This window comes from Crassostrea angulata, chromosome 1 (assembly GCF_025612915.1).
Source record: "Crassostrea angulata isolate pt1a10 chromosome 1, ASM2561291v2, whole genome shotgun sequence".
Classification (NCBI taxonomy): domain Eukaryota; kingdom Metazoa; phylum Mollusca; class Bivalvia; order Ostreida; family Ostreidae; genus Magallana; species Magallana angulata.
In genome coordinates, this window is record NC_069111.1 from 9,025,695 (window position 1) to 9,044,775 (window position 19,081).

At 36.4% G+C, this 19,081-nt stretch overlaps 2 protein-coding genes across 6 annotated transcripts; one reads left to right on the plus strand and one right to left on the minus strand.

The window, feature by feature from the left end:
* Positions 1–383: 383 nt before the first annotated feature.
* On the minus strand, positions 384–8,401 carry LOC128184895 (protein adenylyltransferase SelO, mitochondrial-like). The gene is made up of 13 exons (XM_052854537.1): positions 7,917–8,401; positions 7,595–7,733; positions 7,293–7,438; positions 6,981–7,104; positions 6,626–6,741; positions 5,835–5,938; positions 5,390–5,559; positions 4,991–5,025; positions 4,674–4,874; positions 3,965–4,085; positions 3,652–3,809; positions 1,736–1,881; positions 384–1,238 (listed from the first exon to the last, which is right to left on the minus strand). The coding sequence occupies exons 1-13, from the start codon at positions 8,354–8,356 to the stop codon at positions 1,120–1,122; spliced, it is 2,019 nt and encodes a 672-aa protein (XP_052710497.1). The 5' UTR covers positions 8,357–8,401; the 3' UTR covers positions 384–1,119.
* Positions 8,402–8,486: 85 nt separating this feature from the next.
* LOC128184904 (arrestin domain-containing protein 5-like) lies at positions 8,487–18,252 on the plus strand. 5 transcript variants are annotated; one of them, XM_052854559.1, is made up of 8 exons: positions 8,487–8,509; positions 11,099–11,174; positions 11,267–11,389; positions 11,575–11,712; positions 13,850–14,082; positions 16,572–16,754; positions 16,985–17,185; positions 17,625–17,723. In XM_052854559.1, the coding sequence occupies exons 2-8, from the start codon at positions 11,159–11,161 to the stop codon at positions 17,706–17,708; spliced, it is 978 nt and encodes a 325-aa protein (XP_052710519.1). In that variant the 5' UTR covers positions 8,487–8,509; positions 11,099–11,158; the 3' UTR covers positions 17,709–17,723. The 5 variants fall into 5 exon arrangements, with proteins under 5 accessions (XP_052710519.1, XP_052710527.1, XP_052710507.1 ...); XM_052854547.1 differs by lacking the exon at positions 8,487–8,509 and adding an exon at positions 10,336–10,646; XM_052854574.1 differs by lacking the exons at positions 8,487–8,509; positions 17,625–17,723 and adding exons at positions 10,351–10,646; positions 18,080–18,252.
* Positions 18,253–19,081: the final 829 nt, after the last annotated feature.

Here is a 19,081-nt window from a genome sequence, read left to right on the forward strand (position 1 = left end):
TGTAAAACTACATTTATTGCTTTGTTATGGACTAGGATAGATGCATTGCTTTGTCTAATCATGCATGATAATTGTAATTTTATCGTAAGGTGAATTCAATAAATACATTTAAAAATCTGAAATGAATTAGAAATTGATAATTTAACATTTAGCGTCCATTGGTCTTAGAAATCAGATATAATTATTTGTGATAGTTTATTTCCTTTGTTTTTATTTAGATCCAAGTTTTGAAATCATGTCTATACACATTTTATTATGAGCATTTCATAAATCGTAAACATTTTTAATGACTTTTGTCTTCATTCTTGCTTGCATAGCACAAGCTAAATATAATATTAAAGAATTCAATACGTTACAACCAAGAACATATTTACAACAAACTGTAATAATACATACTTTTATTTCATGTAAATAATAAATCAATATGATAAATCATGAAATACATAATATAATATCATATTAAACGTAATTATTACAAAACAGCCCTTAATTAGGAAGAGTGTCGCATAATGGCACGTGACATCTAATCATCAAGTTCTGAATACCAGTGAAGGTTGCATTCAAAACCGTCATTCAAGTCCCGTTGATTAGGAACCCCACGGAGTCACGTGATTACGGTTTACAGTAGTACTCCCACACCAATCGACTGAGCCCTGTTCCTCTGACAGTCATAAATAGCAGTCCCGCCCCTGTACTGTCATTGTTTTGTCAGGGAGTTGTTTATCTAAGCAAAGACTGACAATAAACTTAATTTGATTCTACAAACAGTGTCCGATTATTGAATAACGACAATTTTTGTGAGATTGTTATTCTTTGGCATTGTGTTGTTCGTCCAATAAAGGAGTGTAGAAAAGGATCTCGTCGAAAGATCAGGACATTCTTTCAAAAGTGCCAAAAAATAAAATAAAACCGACAACACTATCTAAAGTTGCTTTCACTTAAGTTACAGCTTTTATGGCCAAATGGTTTTTGAGAAGAAGGTTTTTAGAAACACACATGTAATGACTTTCTCATTAATAGATTTTCTCAGAATTTCAACATTTCCTTAATCAGCTACTTAATGCTTTCATACAACACATGATGTTCGGAACAGGCTAATTTGGTGTGGATCTACGAGGATCACGTGACCCTCAGATCTGTTGACCAAGATGGCGGTTTCCCGTCGTAACACTGTCCTACAAATGTTCTTGATTCAACAGAATTTGAAGTGTCTTCTGTCGCAGCAGGCGGAGTAGTTTCTATGGAAATGGAAATCAAAAAATAAATCAACATGGTATTTTGTTATTTGTTAGTTATATTGTCTACAGTAATAATGTTTTGTTGAAAGTTTTCTTTACAGTTCTATTTTGTTTTTTACAGTTCATTTAACATCATGTCTAAAAGATTTTGAGAATTCAATTTAGTTCGTCTTCATACATTTATACATGTAGCGACTTCCTACATATATAGCGGATCCGTTATAAAACAATAGTTTATAAGCACGTATTAAAACTTATCGTCACATATCATTTCACTCGATAGAAGATCAATTATAAAAGTTTAAGTTTGCTTAAAAAGTAGCAAATCTTTTAAGTTATCGTCAATAAAATTTTGTTATTGAAAATAAATGTAAATGTCATAGGATAGACATTATATGTCAAATTTTCGCCAACAAATGTTTTTTAAACTTTTGCCTAAATATATATTAAATTTTATCCGTATTCGTTATATTCGAGTTCTGCTGTTCTGAACTCACCAGCAGTAGCCTGTGATAGACTGACTAAGTCCAGGTCCTCGCTGTACGGGGTCTGTAGGATCTCTAACACTCGGCGCACCTCCGAGAAGTCACCCTTCTCTGCAGCATCAATAGCATTCTGTGCGATGTAGTTTCTTAAGATGAATCTTCGAAAAAACAAATGTCATATTAATAGAAACTTAATAACAACTAATTTTGTATATACAAAAAAGTATTAATTTATTGTCCTCTTAAAATGCAGAGATGACTTACTTATAGAGGCATTAAATATCTTCCTTGGTTGACTTATTTCAAAATTTGTATATGCTGATTAAAACTTAAGCTTTAAGATTGGTTTTAATCAATTTTCTCTGGTGGATTTGTAAAGCTATATCATTAAAATGGAGTAAGGTTTCCAAATAAATGTAATATTTTGACCTGAACCTTCTCTTTGGGCCAGGGTTCAATGGATGGCAATCACATAGTGAAGATCATCATAAAATGTTTGAGATTTTTTCCAATTCAAAAAGGACCATATAATAGTTTACATGAATATATTGCAGTAAATGGAAAAGTCATCACACAGAATACTGGGTCTCATTCCATATCATCCATCACAGACACAATCAAGCTGTATAGGATTTTTAAGGGAGGTATCTATTGGTATTTACAGTAGAGATCAGGACTTTATAGGATAATCATGCAATTTTAAGATTACATTTGCCTTCAGAGATTAGCTTAACTATAATTTATGCTCTGCTGATCTTATTGAGGAAAGTTGATCCATAGCATCATACAAAAATGGAATGCTTTGAAGTTTAATTGACAAATATCTGCCCCCATAAAAATCCATGTCAATGCATCAAAGCTTTAATCCTGACTCTGTCAGTGAGTTTGAATCAATGGAGGAGGAGTGTCCTGTGATACAGTATACCCATCCTTCATCTTCTTAACGTAATACAGAATAACCCTATAACAAGAGGCCCAGGGGCCACATCGCTAACCCGAGTAACATTGAAATAACTACATATTTATATTACTAAGCAGGCAAATCTAACACTATATTAACCCAAAAAAGTAATGATAGTGCCATTTTTAACTGATAATTTCTTATATAAACTGATGTTGTACAGTCAGTGCTGAGAATTGCTGGTATTTACTGACAGTTTTGTGGTTGTTACTTATACTTATTGATAGTTAATGTTGACAGAACTATGTGTTCCTCTGTAATTTCTAACAAATGTAAACAATGCAGTAAAATCCAGAGATATTTAAAGGAGTGATTTTACCTTTCAACCTATAGTACAATTTGCTCCTTTTACTGGTAGCTAATTTTTTAAAATGCACCATGTGTGTTGAATGCATGTATTTTTCATAAATGATATCTGCTATTATTTAACATAGTAAATAAAGTACTATTAATTTGTACTTTTCAACAAGTGTACCATGAGCAGTAATTGGATAGATTGAGACAGTGCATAGCATTCGGCTTTGCTACCTACACTTTCAGATTCCAATGTTTGTTGGATTATTCACATTATTTGTTTGAGACAATGACATCAACTACAACAGAAAAGATCAATTGAGGCTTTGGCTTGGGTGAGCTAAAATAGGTACCATGATAAACACCTCTTCAATTATTTTCAAATACTGTGAAATTATAATACTAGTACACTGTACTTTTCATAATATTTTTTTTATCTCTAATATGTAAGTTCTGGAAGGAAGCCTCATTTTGATAACTGGTGACGATACTATAGTAGAATACATGAGTTGTTATACCATATAAGAAAACAGTCCTACAGCTTACAATCATTTTGGATTTCTTGAATAATATATGAGCACTACTAGAATTAAAAATTATCAAAGTTTATTCAACTAAATATATACAATGACTGTTATTTTAATGAACAAAGCATAATTTAGATGGGCTCTACCTTGGGTTGGTCATATTCATGACCTCTTTCCTCCTCTGATTGGCTGCCGTTAGGTCAGTCACTTTGTCCGCCTCCTTCTTCAGTCTCTCCACATAAGTCTTTAACCACGCTGTCCACAGTGCCTGGTTTTCTTTCTTTTTGTCCTCATCTGTAACATTCTGTGAATGAAATTCAAAGAGAGAATCAACTTTAAGAAATTTTAGTGCAGGTATGTAGAATACAGTATATAACATGCTCTTGTATAGTGACGATTTGCTCTAAACATTTAGAAATGATACAAGCACTCTTCACTAAAATAAGGAATCTACAGTACCTCAAGCTCCTTTGATTTTTCAAGACGTTCAATTTCCTGTGAAAATGCAGCAAACCCTCTTCCCAAAGCAGGGGCTAGTTGCGGGTTAGATTCCATCAGCATCATGATCATCTGAAACTGCCTGAAAGTAAATAGCAAATTCACAGAATAATAAATTTTGAAATTTCAAAACATAATCCTTAATCAGAGAAAGAGAGAGAATCAACTTTTAGAAATGTTAGTGCAGGTATGTATATAACATGGTAAATTTTTCTTTAAAATTATGAATTTTGAAATTTCTAAACCTAATTCCTTTGTAGGAATTTTCCATTCAGTTCAAAGTATATATGGGTACACTATAGTGAAGCTAAAGTGGAAAGGTATGGCAAAAATATTGGTCAATAAACAGAATTGGTAAGTATACAGAAATACACAGATAATCTCTAAATTATAGGCATTGAATAGAAAATTTAACCCTCTAAAAAGAAGATGAATACATATTCTTCAAAAATCGTATAAAAAAAAAAAGATGTATTGGAAGTGCAATGATACAAAATATCAAATTCAAATGATAAAAGCAAATTTTTGGCCAGCTATGCAACTTACTCAATCATCAAAATTTTGGAGGAAAAGAACTGACTTGCAAATTACTCCATATATTTCTCCAAAGAAATTTTGCATTATTTCATATAACATGGATAGGATTTGCCACAGTAACACTGTATCCTACCTTGGGTTCATACGGGGCCTGTACTCCTTTTTCAGTTCCTCCACAGTGGAACACTGGGATAGAAGGTACTCTGTCACTTCCTGCAGGCGCTCTTCAAAGTCTGGAGATCCAGGCAAAGGGAGGCAACTCAGACAACGGAAGCAGTTGGTGAAATCTGCACCCGTCTTATGCAAAGTATCCAGAAATGATCCCACCAAGTCACTTAAAAAGCAAAACAGATACTAAAATCTATGATACATGTATAAGAAAAAAATTGTTTTATGTACATGTATTACCATCCATAACAGCATTACAACAGATTTTAAAAACATATTTACCCATCTTGTTCTTCTATTGTGTTGATCAAACCAAACTGCAAAAAAGTAAGGCTGCATTACAAAAACCATCACTAAGAGTGAAAATTACAAGCCAAACATAAACAACATGCTGGTAGATCAACAATCAACAATCAGAGTACAAAGACACTGATTCAATGACTCCATGAAGACTTTTACATTCTCTGATACTCTGATGTCCTCTAATTCAAATTTATCCTTGGAAGACTAAAATATCATCTACTGTACATATACACACTCAAGTACTGATACAAGACTTCCTTCATCAACACAATATTCTGTGCTGGGTTTTACAATTTTTTTTATGACCAACATGACCGTTAATCCTCAATTTTTTGAAATTATTTTCACTGCCCAAATTCATAAGTTCCAACCTCTTACCTTTTTCCTCATTTTCTTCGTGTAGTAATCACTGTATTCTTCATCAAAAATCTTGGTCTCTGGGACAGTTTTTGCCAGAGGGACTACCCCTTGAATGGCCTCCGCAAACTTCTTGATGTTCCACTTACAGATCTGGGGCTGTTTTATGTAGGTGTACCGCCCACCATCATCTAGGTTACAGAATTAATCTTAATTATGATATAAGTCAAGTTCTAATGAAAGGTTTCTGAACACTTTGCATATTTGACAAGTAAAATATGACTACAAAAATATAAAGCAATTGAAAGTTAAACTTTCTAGAAAAGTTGCATATCAATTACTTACTAATCTAATTAACCAATTAAACATAAATCAACTGAACAGATATTATATCTTGAATCGTTCATGTGTTGTATCTTGCTGTCTCCTATAACATACTTGTACATGGCAAGACGTTGATACTGACCTGATGCATTGCATATAAAATCTGGATCGTATTTGTCCATAAATCCAAATGGTCCGTAGTCAATGGTCACTCCTACAATACTCATGTTGTCTGTGTTCAGGACTCTGCAGAGAATCAGAAAACATGCTAGCATTCGTTCTGTTACAAGTATCCAGCACAATATTACAGTATTTATTTGATAAAATATGTTTGATCTCCAGTTTTAAAATTCTGTTTTATAATAGATGTAATTTACTGTGATCTTTATACAGTCCTGGACTTACCCATGACACCACCCCACACTCTATCAGTCTCACTCTGTGACCTGTATACGGTCCCTGGACTTACCCGTGACACCACCCCACACTCTGCCAGTCTGTGACCTGTACATGGTCCCTGGACTTACCCGTGATACCACCCCACACTCTATCAGTCTGTGACCTGTACACGGTTCCTGGACTTACCCGTGACACCACCCCACACTCTATCAGTCTGTGACCTGTACACGGTCCCTGGACTTACCCGTGACACCACCCCACACTCTATCAGTCTGTGACCTGTACACGGTCCCTGGACTTACCCGTGACACCACCCCACACTCTGCTAGTCTGTGACCTGTACACGGTCCCTGGACTTACCCGTGACACCACCCCACACTCTATCAGTCTGTGACCTGTACACAGTCCCTGGACTTACCTGTGACACCATCCCACACTCTGCCAGTCTGTGATCTGTATACAGTCCCTGGACTTACCCATGACACCACCCCACACTCTATCAGTCTGTGACCTGTACACGGTCCCTGGACCTACCCATGACACCACCCCACACTCTGCCAGTCAGCGACCAGTCGTGCTGTCCTTCTGGTGAGTTCTTTGAAGAATTCCACATAGGCTGTCTCCTTGTCTGCACTGTGAGCTTGCCAAATCTTGCAAAAGGGACAAAGGATGTAATTATTGCATTAGATATGATACATACTTGGTGAAAATCATCTGATGGTCACATATTTATTTTAATACTTATTGTATGGGATTAGCATTGCCTTGCATACATTAAACTATACAAGTACATTGATTGAAAGAAACACACCCCCCCCCCCATAACAATTATATTACTATCAAAAACTAAAGTTAAAATACAGATTATTCCCCTGTTACGGATATCTACCTCTGGATAAAATGTCTGTACAGTGTAGTCCAGCATCTGCTTTAGGATATCGTTTCTCCCTACACTTGGCCCTGTCCTCCCAGTCTCGGAATCTGTGGCTTTGAAAATCTCAAATGACCCAAATCTAACAAAACAGCCAATCCATTTACTGGATGCATACATAAATTTTCTTTTCAATTATGTTATATTTCAATAATGAAATTAAAATACATCCATATTATCACGCAAAATTGACATGCATCAATATTGGCACACACAAGATCCTGCCATGAGCAAATACGGAGTGTGTGTGATTGGAGAATCCCCCCTTACCTGAGGAATGTGGGAGCTATTCTGAGAACTATGGAACACCTCTCTTGTATTGGGTGCCCATCGTAGAAGATGTCCCTTACCACTCGACTGTCTGATGTGACACAGCTTCCCGCTCTTGTTGTTGGGATTCCCAGGTGATGAATGGCCTGAAATCATTAAATCCAATATTTACTTGAACAACCAATGATGGAGACATTTTATAAATTTTTAAATATAGCATAGCATCTTATAACAAAAAAGCTTATATTGAAGAAAAACTGGTACATGTATTGAAAACAACTGTCATTATAAAAGATACTTACTTCACTGCATAAGAATTCTCTGATGGTACTCCTGAGAACTTTTCGACCATCAGCTGACCGCGAAAAAGGAGTCAGTCCAGAACCCTTCAACTGAATTTCCCATCGTGTTCCAGACTTATTTACAATTTCACCAAGATACCTGTCATAAGCAAAGCATAATGAATAGAGAATGCTTTTTTTCCAAATTAAATCTTCTGAATACTTATGCAAAGGCTGGTTGTTTATTTATTGAAATACTTTATGCTTCTTAGATAAGATGCTTCAACTGTTCAATGATGCCTGGACTTTTAAGTACATAAAAATTCTGGTATGCACTACTCACATGGCAGCACCATCTCCTAGCTGTCCTGAGAAATATCCAAACTGGTGGCCACAGTAGCAATGAGCTGCTGTCTCACTCCCAGGCAGGAGTTTGTTGCCGCTGAAAAATTCCGCGAAATCTGCCCTCTCCACCTGTTTAGGGTCAATGTCAATGAGTGACAGGGCAGGCAGAGAGGCAGCAACCAGCTGAGGATTAGACACAGGGGTAGGTTTTACTTTGGAGAAGCATGCTCCTGAAACTTGACGAATATAATTTTCTTCCTCCGAGTCAATGGGAAGGGAACGAAGAACCAAATTGTCAAAATTCAGGGACTCTAAAGATCCCGAAGACATTATTCCGTGAAGATGTAGTTTTCGTAAGAAAACGGTTCCTATGGACAATAAAGAAATCCTGCTGGTGTTTACATGATGGCGAATACGTGTCCTAAATATTTTTATCATGTCATACTGTTTCGTAAAATGTAAATAAAATCGGACTCGGTGTTCACTGCTCGTGGTACGTTAAATCCGATCCCGACTCTTTTCACAATAACAGAGAAAAAATCCTAATGGAAAATAAATCTAATGTATTATGCTTGATATAACCCATGCGTCGTGAGTATTTTGCTTCTCTTTAAATCATTAATACCAATATGTCGTAATTAAAGAACATGTCATGTATGATCACGTGACCTCTACAGTTACGATGGAGGATGATTTTGAAGCCTATAAATTTCATGTACGAGTATGTAGGTCTATGGCCTGTTTAAGTGTGGGTATTTTGTGATTTGTTTCGTAAGGGAGATAGCCACAAAGGGTTAGACCGTGGTTGTTAAACCAGATTTTAAGGCAAGAAAACAACAGAACAATGAGTTAATAACCCATACGTTGAGTGCCGCACTGTCGGATGCTGAACATCCTGAATCAGTGGGGCTTTGCTGAATATAAAAGTTTCACGAGGTCGAACCTTGCAGTGGTTTGTAGTTGCGATGTCGAACTCCATCCGCTCCCTCGAATAGTTTTAACATTTAAATTAGCCTAGGAATAATTGTAAGACCCCAATCATGAACTTAGTAAACACGAACCATTCGTAAGGATAGAGACTAAATGTAATTTTTTTTTAAATGGTTTATTCTACCCTTCTTCCATGGATCAAAATATTCTGTGTAAATGATGTGCCCCCCTTTCCCCATCGGAACAAAATTATGGATCTGCGCCCATGCAAGTAGACTTTTGACTCTTCTTTTATCAATTTATTATCGCAGCTACAATTTATTCTGATCGACATACTGAAAGGAGTGTCAATATTCAAAGTAGGGTAGTATAACTAAGATCAACAGAAGTTACAAAAAATTTACCAAAACAGGGTTACTTGGAGGTTTTTAGAGATGGGATTCCATATCGAGCATAAATGCTCGATATGGAATCCCTTCTTTTTGGCGCAAAAAATATGGAGAGAGAGAGAGAGAGAGAGAGAGAGAGAGCTATAGCTATAGCTATGCGGACTCCGGACCGTGACTTGAGGCGATGCGGAAACGGGTGGACGTTGGATCAGCAAGCATGCAATTAGTTGCAGGTCTGAAGCTCCTAGATTACCCCGTTTACTTAGGTCTTTGGAAAAGGGAAAAAGGATATAATTTTCTTTACAGATAGAAACATGTAAAATGTACTTGGCAGTGCATGTATTTAAAGATCATTATTAATGGCCCAGATCGTCAGTATTAATTGTCTTGATGACTCGTTTTAGGCAAGCTTTAAAGATTGTTCACCGGTACACTTTGTACATGCAATATTTCTCACATCAAATTTGTTTATTGTTAAATTCTTAAGGAAAAAGGAATCGTTCTTTGAGTATGATGAGGTGATCAAATAAGGTCGGAGGTAATCAAATCCAATAAAACCCAAGGTCTTTATAATACATTTGATCACGCCCGACCGTATTTGATCACCTCATAATATTCAGGGAATGATTGTCTATTACTTATATTTATATAATATTCAGCAATCGATTCGTAGTGTTAACACAAAGACACTGGAAATGTAAATAAAAAGGGTCAGTATTAGGAAAATGCAATTACAATGCAAAAAGCAAGCAGTTTGTTTGCTTGATATTAAACACATAACTGTAAACTTTTTGACGGTCAAATACTGACATATATTATATGACAAGAATATTGATAAAGGACGATTTTAAAAGTATAGAAGAATTTTAAACTTCATCAACATTAAATTTACAGAATAAAAGGTATCGGTACCGTAGGATTTGAAATTTAACCAATGGTAGAACCGATAAGTTATCTTAATTACGCATAATGAAATATTACTGTAGTAATTGCGCACTTGATTGATCGATTGCGTCTTCATCAATAGCTTGTATTCATTGACGTATGTGTATTCATGTTGCCCCTAGCTCTGAGCCTTTATCTTAATTATGGTCGACTGAACTGTGTACACACTTAAAAAGAATGTTATGTGCAGATATATGTAAGAAATCAGGGTTATAACAGATCGCACAAGTTTAAAGGTTCCACGCCTCATCGAGCGCTGCCACCGACATTTAAACCGAAATTGTTCGATCAAGAGGAAGCATCAAGTACCAGCGAAATATCGACCCGGGATCTGTGTTTGTGAACGGCGAATACCACACTTCTTTTGTCAAGAGTTTTCTTTGTTTTGTGTTTTTTTTGACATTTATAGTTTATAGTCTTTACCAAGGCGACCGCTTCGTTAGTTACGATGGTTTCTCTTAAAGGTATGTAAAATATTTGTTACATCGTACCCGTATCAAGTCGCTTGCTTGCCACACGCCATTTATTTACGACATGAACTTGCCTCTTGAATGCAGTGTTGTTGTTTTATTATTATTAAAGTGCTATTGTTAACACACAATAATAATGCAAATAGGATATATAATCCCTTTCGATGACGCGTGGACTTATACAGTGTAGTATACAGCTGTAGCTAACAAACAAAAACCTTCATTAGGGCAGATAATCGGTTCAGGATTCAATGAAAATCTCCAGACATATGGCTGAGTAAAGCATACAATGTTACGTATGTAGCGTTGATCATTGTTCAACTAGTTCGCCAATCTAGCTTACACTTTGAAGATGGGACAGTTTTAAAATGACCAACTTTATGAATTAATATTTGATTTTCATCACTGCATGTTGTTGACGATATCTTTTTTCTTGCCATTTTCAGCTTTATTTAACTCAATAGGAAGACAGCGTGTGTGATATCGTGCATGTTTAACCCTTTAAAATGATAAATATCAGAGGTAGGTGAAACCAAAATACATGACAGTTACATCCTTGTAGTAAATTATACTGCAGAAACACTGCACTGATGTTGATACAATTGTTTTTACAGGTCAGATAGAAGGTTATGACAAGGCCCGGGTTGGAATCATATTCGACCATGATGAGTTGAGATCGGGAATGACAGTCAAAGGCCATGTGCAAATCAATTTACAAGCTCCACTGCAAGTACATTGTGAGTACATTAGCTTAACAGTAGAGTAGAGCGGTGAAAATATACTTTTATGTTTAATTCCGAACTATGTCCAAAAATGTCGTAATTCAAATGCAAATATTTTGTTATTTTATGCTGAATCTTCCATTTTAAGTTACAGTAATGTCTTAACTTTGGAATGATGTCATCAATTTACGTAATTGCAGACGTAAAGATCCGGTTTCATGGACTCGCGCAGACGCACACCGCCGTCCATTCCACGGACTACAGCCATGGCCTGGGTTATAACAATGATGATGGCGATAAAGAAGTCTACCTCAACAAACAGCTTACTCTGTACGAAGGTATCACGTCTCTTGCAATGTTTATATTCACTCTGTACGAAGGTATCACGTCTCTTGCAATGTTTATATTCACTCTGTACGAAGGTATCAGTCTCTTGCAATGTTTATATCCACTCTGTACGAAGGTATCAGTCTCTTGCAATGTTTATATTTACTCTGTACGAAGGTATCGCGTCTCTTGCAATGTTTACATTCACTCTGTACGAAGGTATCAGTCTCTTGCAATGTTTATATTTACTCTGTACGAAGGTATCGCGTCTCTTGCAATGTTTACATTCACTCTGTACGAAGGTATCACGTCTCTTGCAATGTTTATATCCACTCTGTACGAAGGTATCACGTCTCTTGCAATGTTTATATTTACTCTGTACGAAGGTATCGCGTCTCTTGCAATGTTTACATTCACTCTGTACGAAGGTATCAGTCTCTTGCAATGTTTATATTTACTCTGTACGAAGGTATCGCGTCTCTTGCAATGTTTACATTCACTCTGTACGAAGGTATCAGTCTCTTGCAATGTTTATATTTACTCTGTACGAAGGTATCGCGTCTATTGCAATGTTTACATTCACTCTGTACGAAGGTATCAGTCTCTTGCAATGTTTATATTTACTCTGTACGAAGGTATCGCGTCTCTTGCAATGTTTACATTCACTCTGTACGAAGGTATCACGTCTCTTGCAATGTTTATATTTACTCTGTACGAAGGTATCACGTCTCTTGCAATATTTATATCTACTCTGTACGAAGGTATCACGTCTCTTGCAATGTTTATACTCACTCTGTACGAAGGTATCGCGTCTCTTGCAATGTTTATATCCACTCTGTACGAAGGTATCGCGTCTCTTGCAATGTTTACATTCACTCTGTACGAAGGTATCACGTCTCTTGCAATGTTTACATTCACTCTGTACGAAGGTATCACGTCTCTTGCAATGTTTATATTCACTCTGTACGAAGGTATCTTGCCATGTTTACATTCACTCTGTACGAAGGTATCAGTCTCTTGCAATGTTTACATTCACTCTGTACGAAGATATCGCGTCTCTTGCAATGTTTACATTCACTCTGTACGAAGGTATCACGTGTCTTGCAATGTTTATAATCCCTCTGTACGGAGACGCGATACCTTCGTACAGAGAATATTATATTCACCTTGTACGGAGGTATCGCGTCTCTTGCAATGTTTATATTCACTCTGTACGAAGGTATCACATGTCTTGCAATGTTTATAATCCCTCTGTACGGAGACGCGATACCTTCGTACAGAGAATATTATATTCACCTTGTACGGAGGTATTGCGTCTCTTGCAATGTTTACTAGTATATATATGGCAGCAAACACTTTTCCCTGTATGTTCAGTTTGAACAGCTTTTCCCGTGTTTTCAACAAAGATATATTTTTTTAATGTGCGCATTTATTTCCACAGTTCGTACATGTAATCATGTTATCTTTGACCACGAGCATTTTTTCCTGGATGCAGTATATTCGATCTTATTATTTTTTTAATGATTTTGTCAAGGAACATCTTTCTCTGTAACATAATATTCGGTTTATGTGAAACAATGACAGTGCTGTTGTACGGTATAATTAAAGTATTTATATGAAAACAAATCGATTTTTCCCGTGCAAGTTACATTGTATTTCGTCTTTTCATAATTGACTTTGTTCACTACAAACAGTCTATCTTATGAATGAGTTTGTTTAGTTTATCGGTTCAGTTTTATTTAAAACTTGTCTCGATATGAAGGTACACATGTATTTGTTTTCTTAGTAAATGTTTGATTTTTTGACAACTTACGAAATTTTATTATTTAATCCCTTTGTGAGGAATTTCTTTTCCGTATTTGTCATTTGACATACTTTACTATTGAAAGACAGAGTGTTTAGTTAAACCCAATTTCCACTTCAGAACTTGTCTTTTTAACACTGTTATTTATTTTCCAAAGTGTACAAACAGAACGAGTAATACTTCTACTGTAAAATTTAAAAAAAACCACCTAGTGACGTTTTTTATTACTTTTTTTTGGCGTCAATTACCACAGATTTCTGAAGAAATGAAATCTATCCTTAAAACATATAGCAAGAATATATGATATTCAAACTTCTATCGTATTTTTTAAAATTTTATTCCAGCGGACCCGGACAATGACGAAATGCTTGAGGCGGGAAACCACACGTATCCCTTTGAATTGGACTTTCCTGAGAACATGCCGTCCTCATTTTCGGAACACAACGGGATGGGTCATGTGATCTACCACTGTCATGTGGAGATAGGGCGTCGATACGCATACAGTCCTGACATAGCCAAAACCAAGTGGTTTGATGTCCATAGACCGCTCAGTTTAAAGACGATTCCAGACTCTTTGGTGAGTGTCTCTGGAACATCACAGCTTACTGGGTTTTTTTTAGAAACTAATTTACACACGTACATGATGTAGCGTTCTGAAACTTGTCATCTCACACATTGTCTTTTAGAACAATGACGTACCAAATTGGTACGTGTCGCGTTAACATCATACTAACTTTTTTATATTGGCTGACATAATGGCTCCTTTTTTTATGTCATTTGCCAATGACTTGCCTTTGAAAGGGAATGTTTCTCAAAACTGAGATATTTTGTAGGCCGCGGATGATAGCCAATAAAGATATACGTGTACATGTACATACACAGGAAGAATTGCTTTAAAGTACAATTTATAACTTCATAATGGGCTTTCTAAATTAAAAGAAAGCAGTTGAATTTTATAATATATTTGAATCTTATACTACTAATACCTAGGAATGCTATTGTTATCAATGCATATTAAACAAACAAATGAGACTTTTTATCGATAGTTCGGAAATAGAACACATTTGTATATGAATACCAGTGGTATTTTGCAAACTTGGAATTACAAAATCGGTGAAGTTTACACAACGTTAATTATTTATAAGATAGTAACAAAATGGGCCATGGCCTTGGAGTTTATATCCACAAACCCTCGCAATCACAATAAAATCCTCGAGAAGGTGTAAGAAAAAAATTGGATATCAATTTTTAATTGTGATTCGTAATTTTCTTTAAGAAAACCTATATCGCCATCGATGCCCCTGTTGGGTTTTGTGGCGAATAGTGGCAGTGTTATGTTTAGACAAGGCGGCAAATTACACGGAATCTCCCAGGGGAGTGTGTCCAATAAAAGCCGTCTCTCTTTGAGATGGGTAAAAGAAGGTCACAATGGTCTCTCAGCTCAGATTCCAATCATCTTCTGTTGACATAGATTTTTTTTTAATGTTGTTAATTCGTCAGTCTTTGTCTGGAGTTTGTCTCTGGGTGCATTTCTTAGAATGATGTAAAATACCTGACACGTAGTACTGGCACAGAGTGGGCCCCCACTTTTTCTGTATGGAACTGTTTGAAAAAGTATTAATATTGAAAGTAGATGTAAAACATTTTAGAAATTTAAGAAAAAACAAAACAATTGTATAGGAAATGTATGTTTGGTGGGGCAAAATTTACATTGTTTTTATTTTTTCTAAAGGTGGAGGGGTACACTAGTAGTTCAGTAAACGATACAATGTGCCTGAATTCATTTAGATTTACTCAAGCTTACTCGAAGGAAAGTTTATATTTATCGTGAACTAGCCCCTCTTTTTCATGTGTTTTTCCTTCGGGGGGGGGGGGGGGGTAGATGGGGGCGTTATTACATTTTCCATCTCAAACAATAATTTTAAAACTATTTTTTAATTGCATGTCTGAAGAGTTTTACCTAATAATTCTTAGGAAAACTTTCGTTCTTATTTATCAATATGCTAATATCTGTGAGGTGGCAAAAAGATGTGGAGAAATCAATCGAATTGTGTAAGCTTCAATAATATATTGCAATTTCGCTTCTAATGAAACGTTGTAGATAATATACTTGTCAGAAATATGTCGATATTTTTAGTGATATATACTGGATTTTTATAGCTTGACCGAAGCAATGAGCAAGAGCAATGACCAAACAACGAATATGACGGAGTATTATTGTATTCAAAGTTAATTGGCCCATTTGTCGCAATTGCTTGACGTAATATTCTAGCCTTTTTCCGTCGTTTAATTTTTAGATAAAGGCATAGCTCTTGATATGAAACCTTTGATTAAAAGCCTAGTTTTGGTATTTAGCCTAACCCTTAATGTGAATTCGACCTTTGGTATGAAGCCCAACTCTTGTACGAAGGGTATAGCTCTTCGTATAAAGCTTAATATTTGAAGCTTGATGATTTGTTTGAAGCCTAGTTCTTGGTATGCAAATAGCTCTTGGTAAGAAACATAGTTTGTGGTATCACGTCCATCCCTGTGTACGAAGCGTAGATCTTGGTATGAAGCTTAGATCTTGGTATGAAGCTTAGATCTTGGTATGAGGCTTAGATCTTGGCACGAAGCTTAAAGCTTGGTATGAAGCTTAGATCTTGGTATGAAGCTTAGATCTTGGCACGAAGCTTAAAGCTTGGTATGAAGCTTAGATCTTGGTATGAAGCTTAGGTTTTGGTATGAAGCCTAGTTTTTGGTATGAAGTCTAGTTTTTGGTAAGCAACCTAGATATTGGTATCAGTTCAAGCTTATATATCTTGGTATGAAATTTATCTCTTAGCATGAAGAGTGGTTATTGGTATGAATCCTATTCTTTGGTATGTGGCGATAAGACCCGCACCATCCTTTATTTTAAGTACACTAATGGCTATTGGCCTGGCAATGAAACGCTTGTAATACATACCAATTTCATGCAGACTTGGGGATGTGACTTCTTTGAACCCTGCCTCACATAATGTGCCTCGCTTTCAAACTGATGGGCAATCATTTACTAAGAACATTGAAAGATGATTTCTATTACAGGTGCCGCTGGATTTCCGGAAAGAATGTCCTGCGCGATCCTGCTGTTGTAATAAGGGGTCTGTGGAAGTGCATCTGAAGCTGACCAAGTCCGGATTTATCCCGGGGGAGAGGATCGCGTATGATGTGAGGCTGAAGAACAACACCTCATCTGTACTCAAGGACATGACAATCACACTGCGGCGGGTACGTAAATCATCAGAACGTATATGTAAAAAGAGAGTCCTCGGTTCGAACCATGCTGCTAGGACCTACAAATTGCATAACTTTCTTTTAATTAAGTCAATTCTTTGATCGCTTAATAAAAATCAATACCAATCTACCTTAGCTATATCTGGTGAAATATTGATATGGAAGTAAAATAATGAAAGAGTGAACCTTGAGTCTGACGTACTTCTGTTGTGTGACACCTATAGGTGGTGGCGTACACTGGCCATTACAAAGGATTCAAGAGGACGCTGTCAGAGAGTAAGGTCTTCACCATAGCCGAGAGGGTGTTACGGCTGGGTGTTAATGAAGAAGAGACGTACGACGGCTCCTCTGTGGGGCAGGTGCCCGCTCTCCCACCTACCGGCCTACCCGGGTGTAAAATCATCGACATTAATTACTATGTGAAGGTAGGTAATTATCGGATTTGTCTATCCCGCTTTGTTTTCTCCACTGGAATGTTTCAATATATTGAACTATTATACAATATATTGGACTCAACTCTTTTAAATATTATGCGACTGCATGGTCTGTTTACTTTAGGTCTGATTGTTTTTTTGCAATGTCTTAGATCCTCAAAGCTTGATTGTGTTTTTGTCTTCAGATTTCAGAGCCTTTTAAAACGTTATTTTTACCCTCTAATAACACCTGCAATAACACTTCAGTGGTTGAAAAGAAAAACCAAATAAATTGCCATTCCTTCTATATTACTCTAAATTGTTCTTCTTTTCCATTTTCAATTAAGTTTGGCATGTTTGATTCGATAATACTCTTATTGCCTTTCTTTCCAGGTTGCAATAAAATTCGGCCTGTCTGATTCGATATTACTCTTATTTCCTTTCTTTCCAGGTTGCAATAAAGTTCGGCCTGTCTGATTCGATAATACTCTTATTGCCTTTCTTTCCAGGTTGCAATAAAGCTCGGCCTGTCTGATTCGATATTACTCTTATTGCCTTTCTTTCCAGGTTGCAATAAAATTCGGCCTGTCTGATTCGATATTACTTTAATTGCCTTTCTTTCCAGGTTGCAATAAAATTCGGCCTGTCTGATTCGATATTACTCTTATTGCCTTTCTTTACAGGTTGCAATGAAATTCGGCCTGTCTGATTCGATATTACTCTTATTTCCTTTCTTTCCAGGTTGCAATAAAATTCGGCCTGTCTGATTCAATATTACTCTTATTGCCTTTCTTTACCAGTTGCAATAAAGTCTGGCATGTTTGATTCGAAATTACTCTTACTGCTCTTCCTAACCAGTTGCAATAAAATTAAGCATGTTTGATTAGATATTGCTCTTATTTCCAGGTTGCAATAAAATTCGGCCTGTGTGGATCAGTGGACGTTGACGAGTGTAAAGTATGGATTGGAACCGAAGAGTAAATTGGACATTATTATTTTTCACATTCTTATTGTAACATTTCACATCGTTTCATTTTTTTGCAATTAAACATTTGAAAGAATTTTCTACCGTAATGCCATCTGGTTTTTCATTTTTATTTTTTTTACGACTTGGGTATATTGAACAACTATACTTAGTTGAAAAGTATCAGAGTATCCAACTGATTGCGTTGATGAGATACATGTTAGATGTCGGTATGTTATGCCATATGAAGACACATGCTGACAAAGATTATTTTTTAACTTATGCTAAAATGAATATTTAATTAAAAAATATATACTAGTTTAATAAGAGTGTGGTATGCATCAGTATTTTGTTGGCGTTATTAGGAAATAAACAACAACAAAAACACATTGGTCAATAGTATACAATTATTTAATGCTTGAGCAGTCAATAGACCAGAATATTTTTCCCGAGGTACAGGGAACAGCTCAGTATGATCTATTGCCCGAGGCCAACGGTCCAATAGATCACAGTCTATTGACCGGCGGTCCAATACATAGGCGTCGGAACCGGGGGGGCTAGGGGGGGCTTAGCCCCCCCACTTTTTTTGCAAAGTTATACCTAACCGTTAGAAACATAGCATGATAGAGGGTTCAGCCCCCCCCCCCCCCACTTTTTTTCGCAGGAAAGATTTTTGTTCCTAAATTTACCTTGAAAGATAGAGAAGTTGGATTCAGAAGCATACTAGCCCCCCCCCCCCCCCCCCCCCCCCCCCGGGATTAGGAATTTCATGATAGTGGAAGAAAAAAAATTTTGGGTAAGTAATTTTTTTTTCCGCTTGTAAGTATAGATATACTCCCCCCCCCCCCCCCCCCCCCCCCCCCACGGATTAAGATTTCCATGATTTTGGGAATTACTTTTTTCTCAACATTTCTGAGGATTAGTTTAGCCCCCCCCACTTTCAA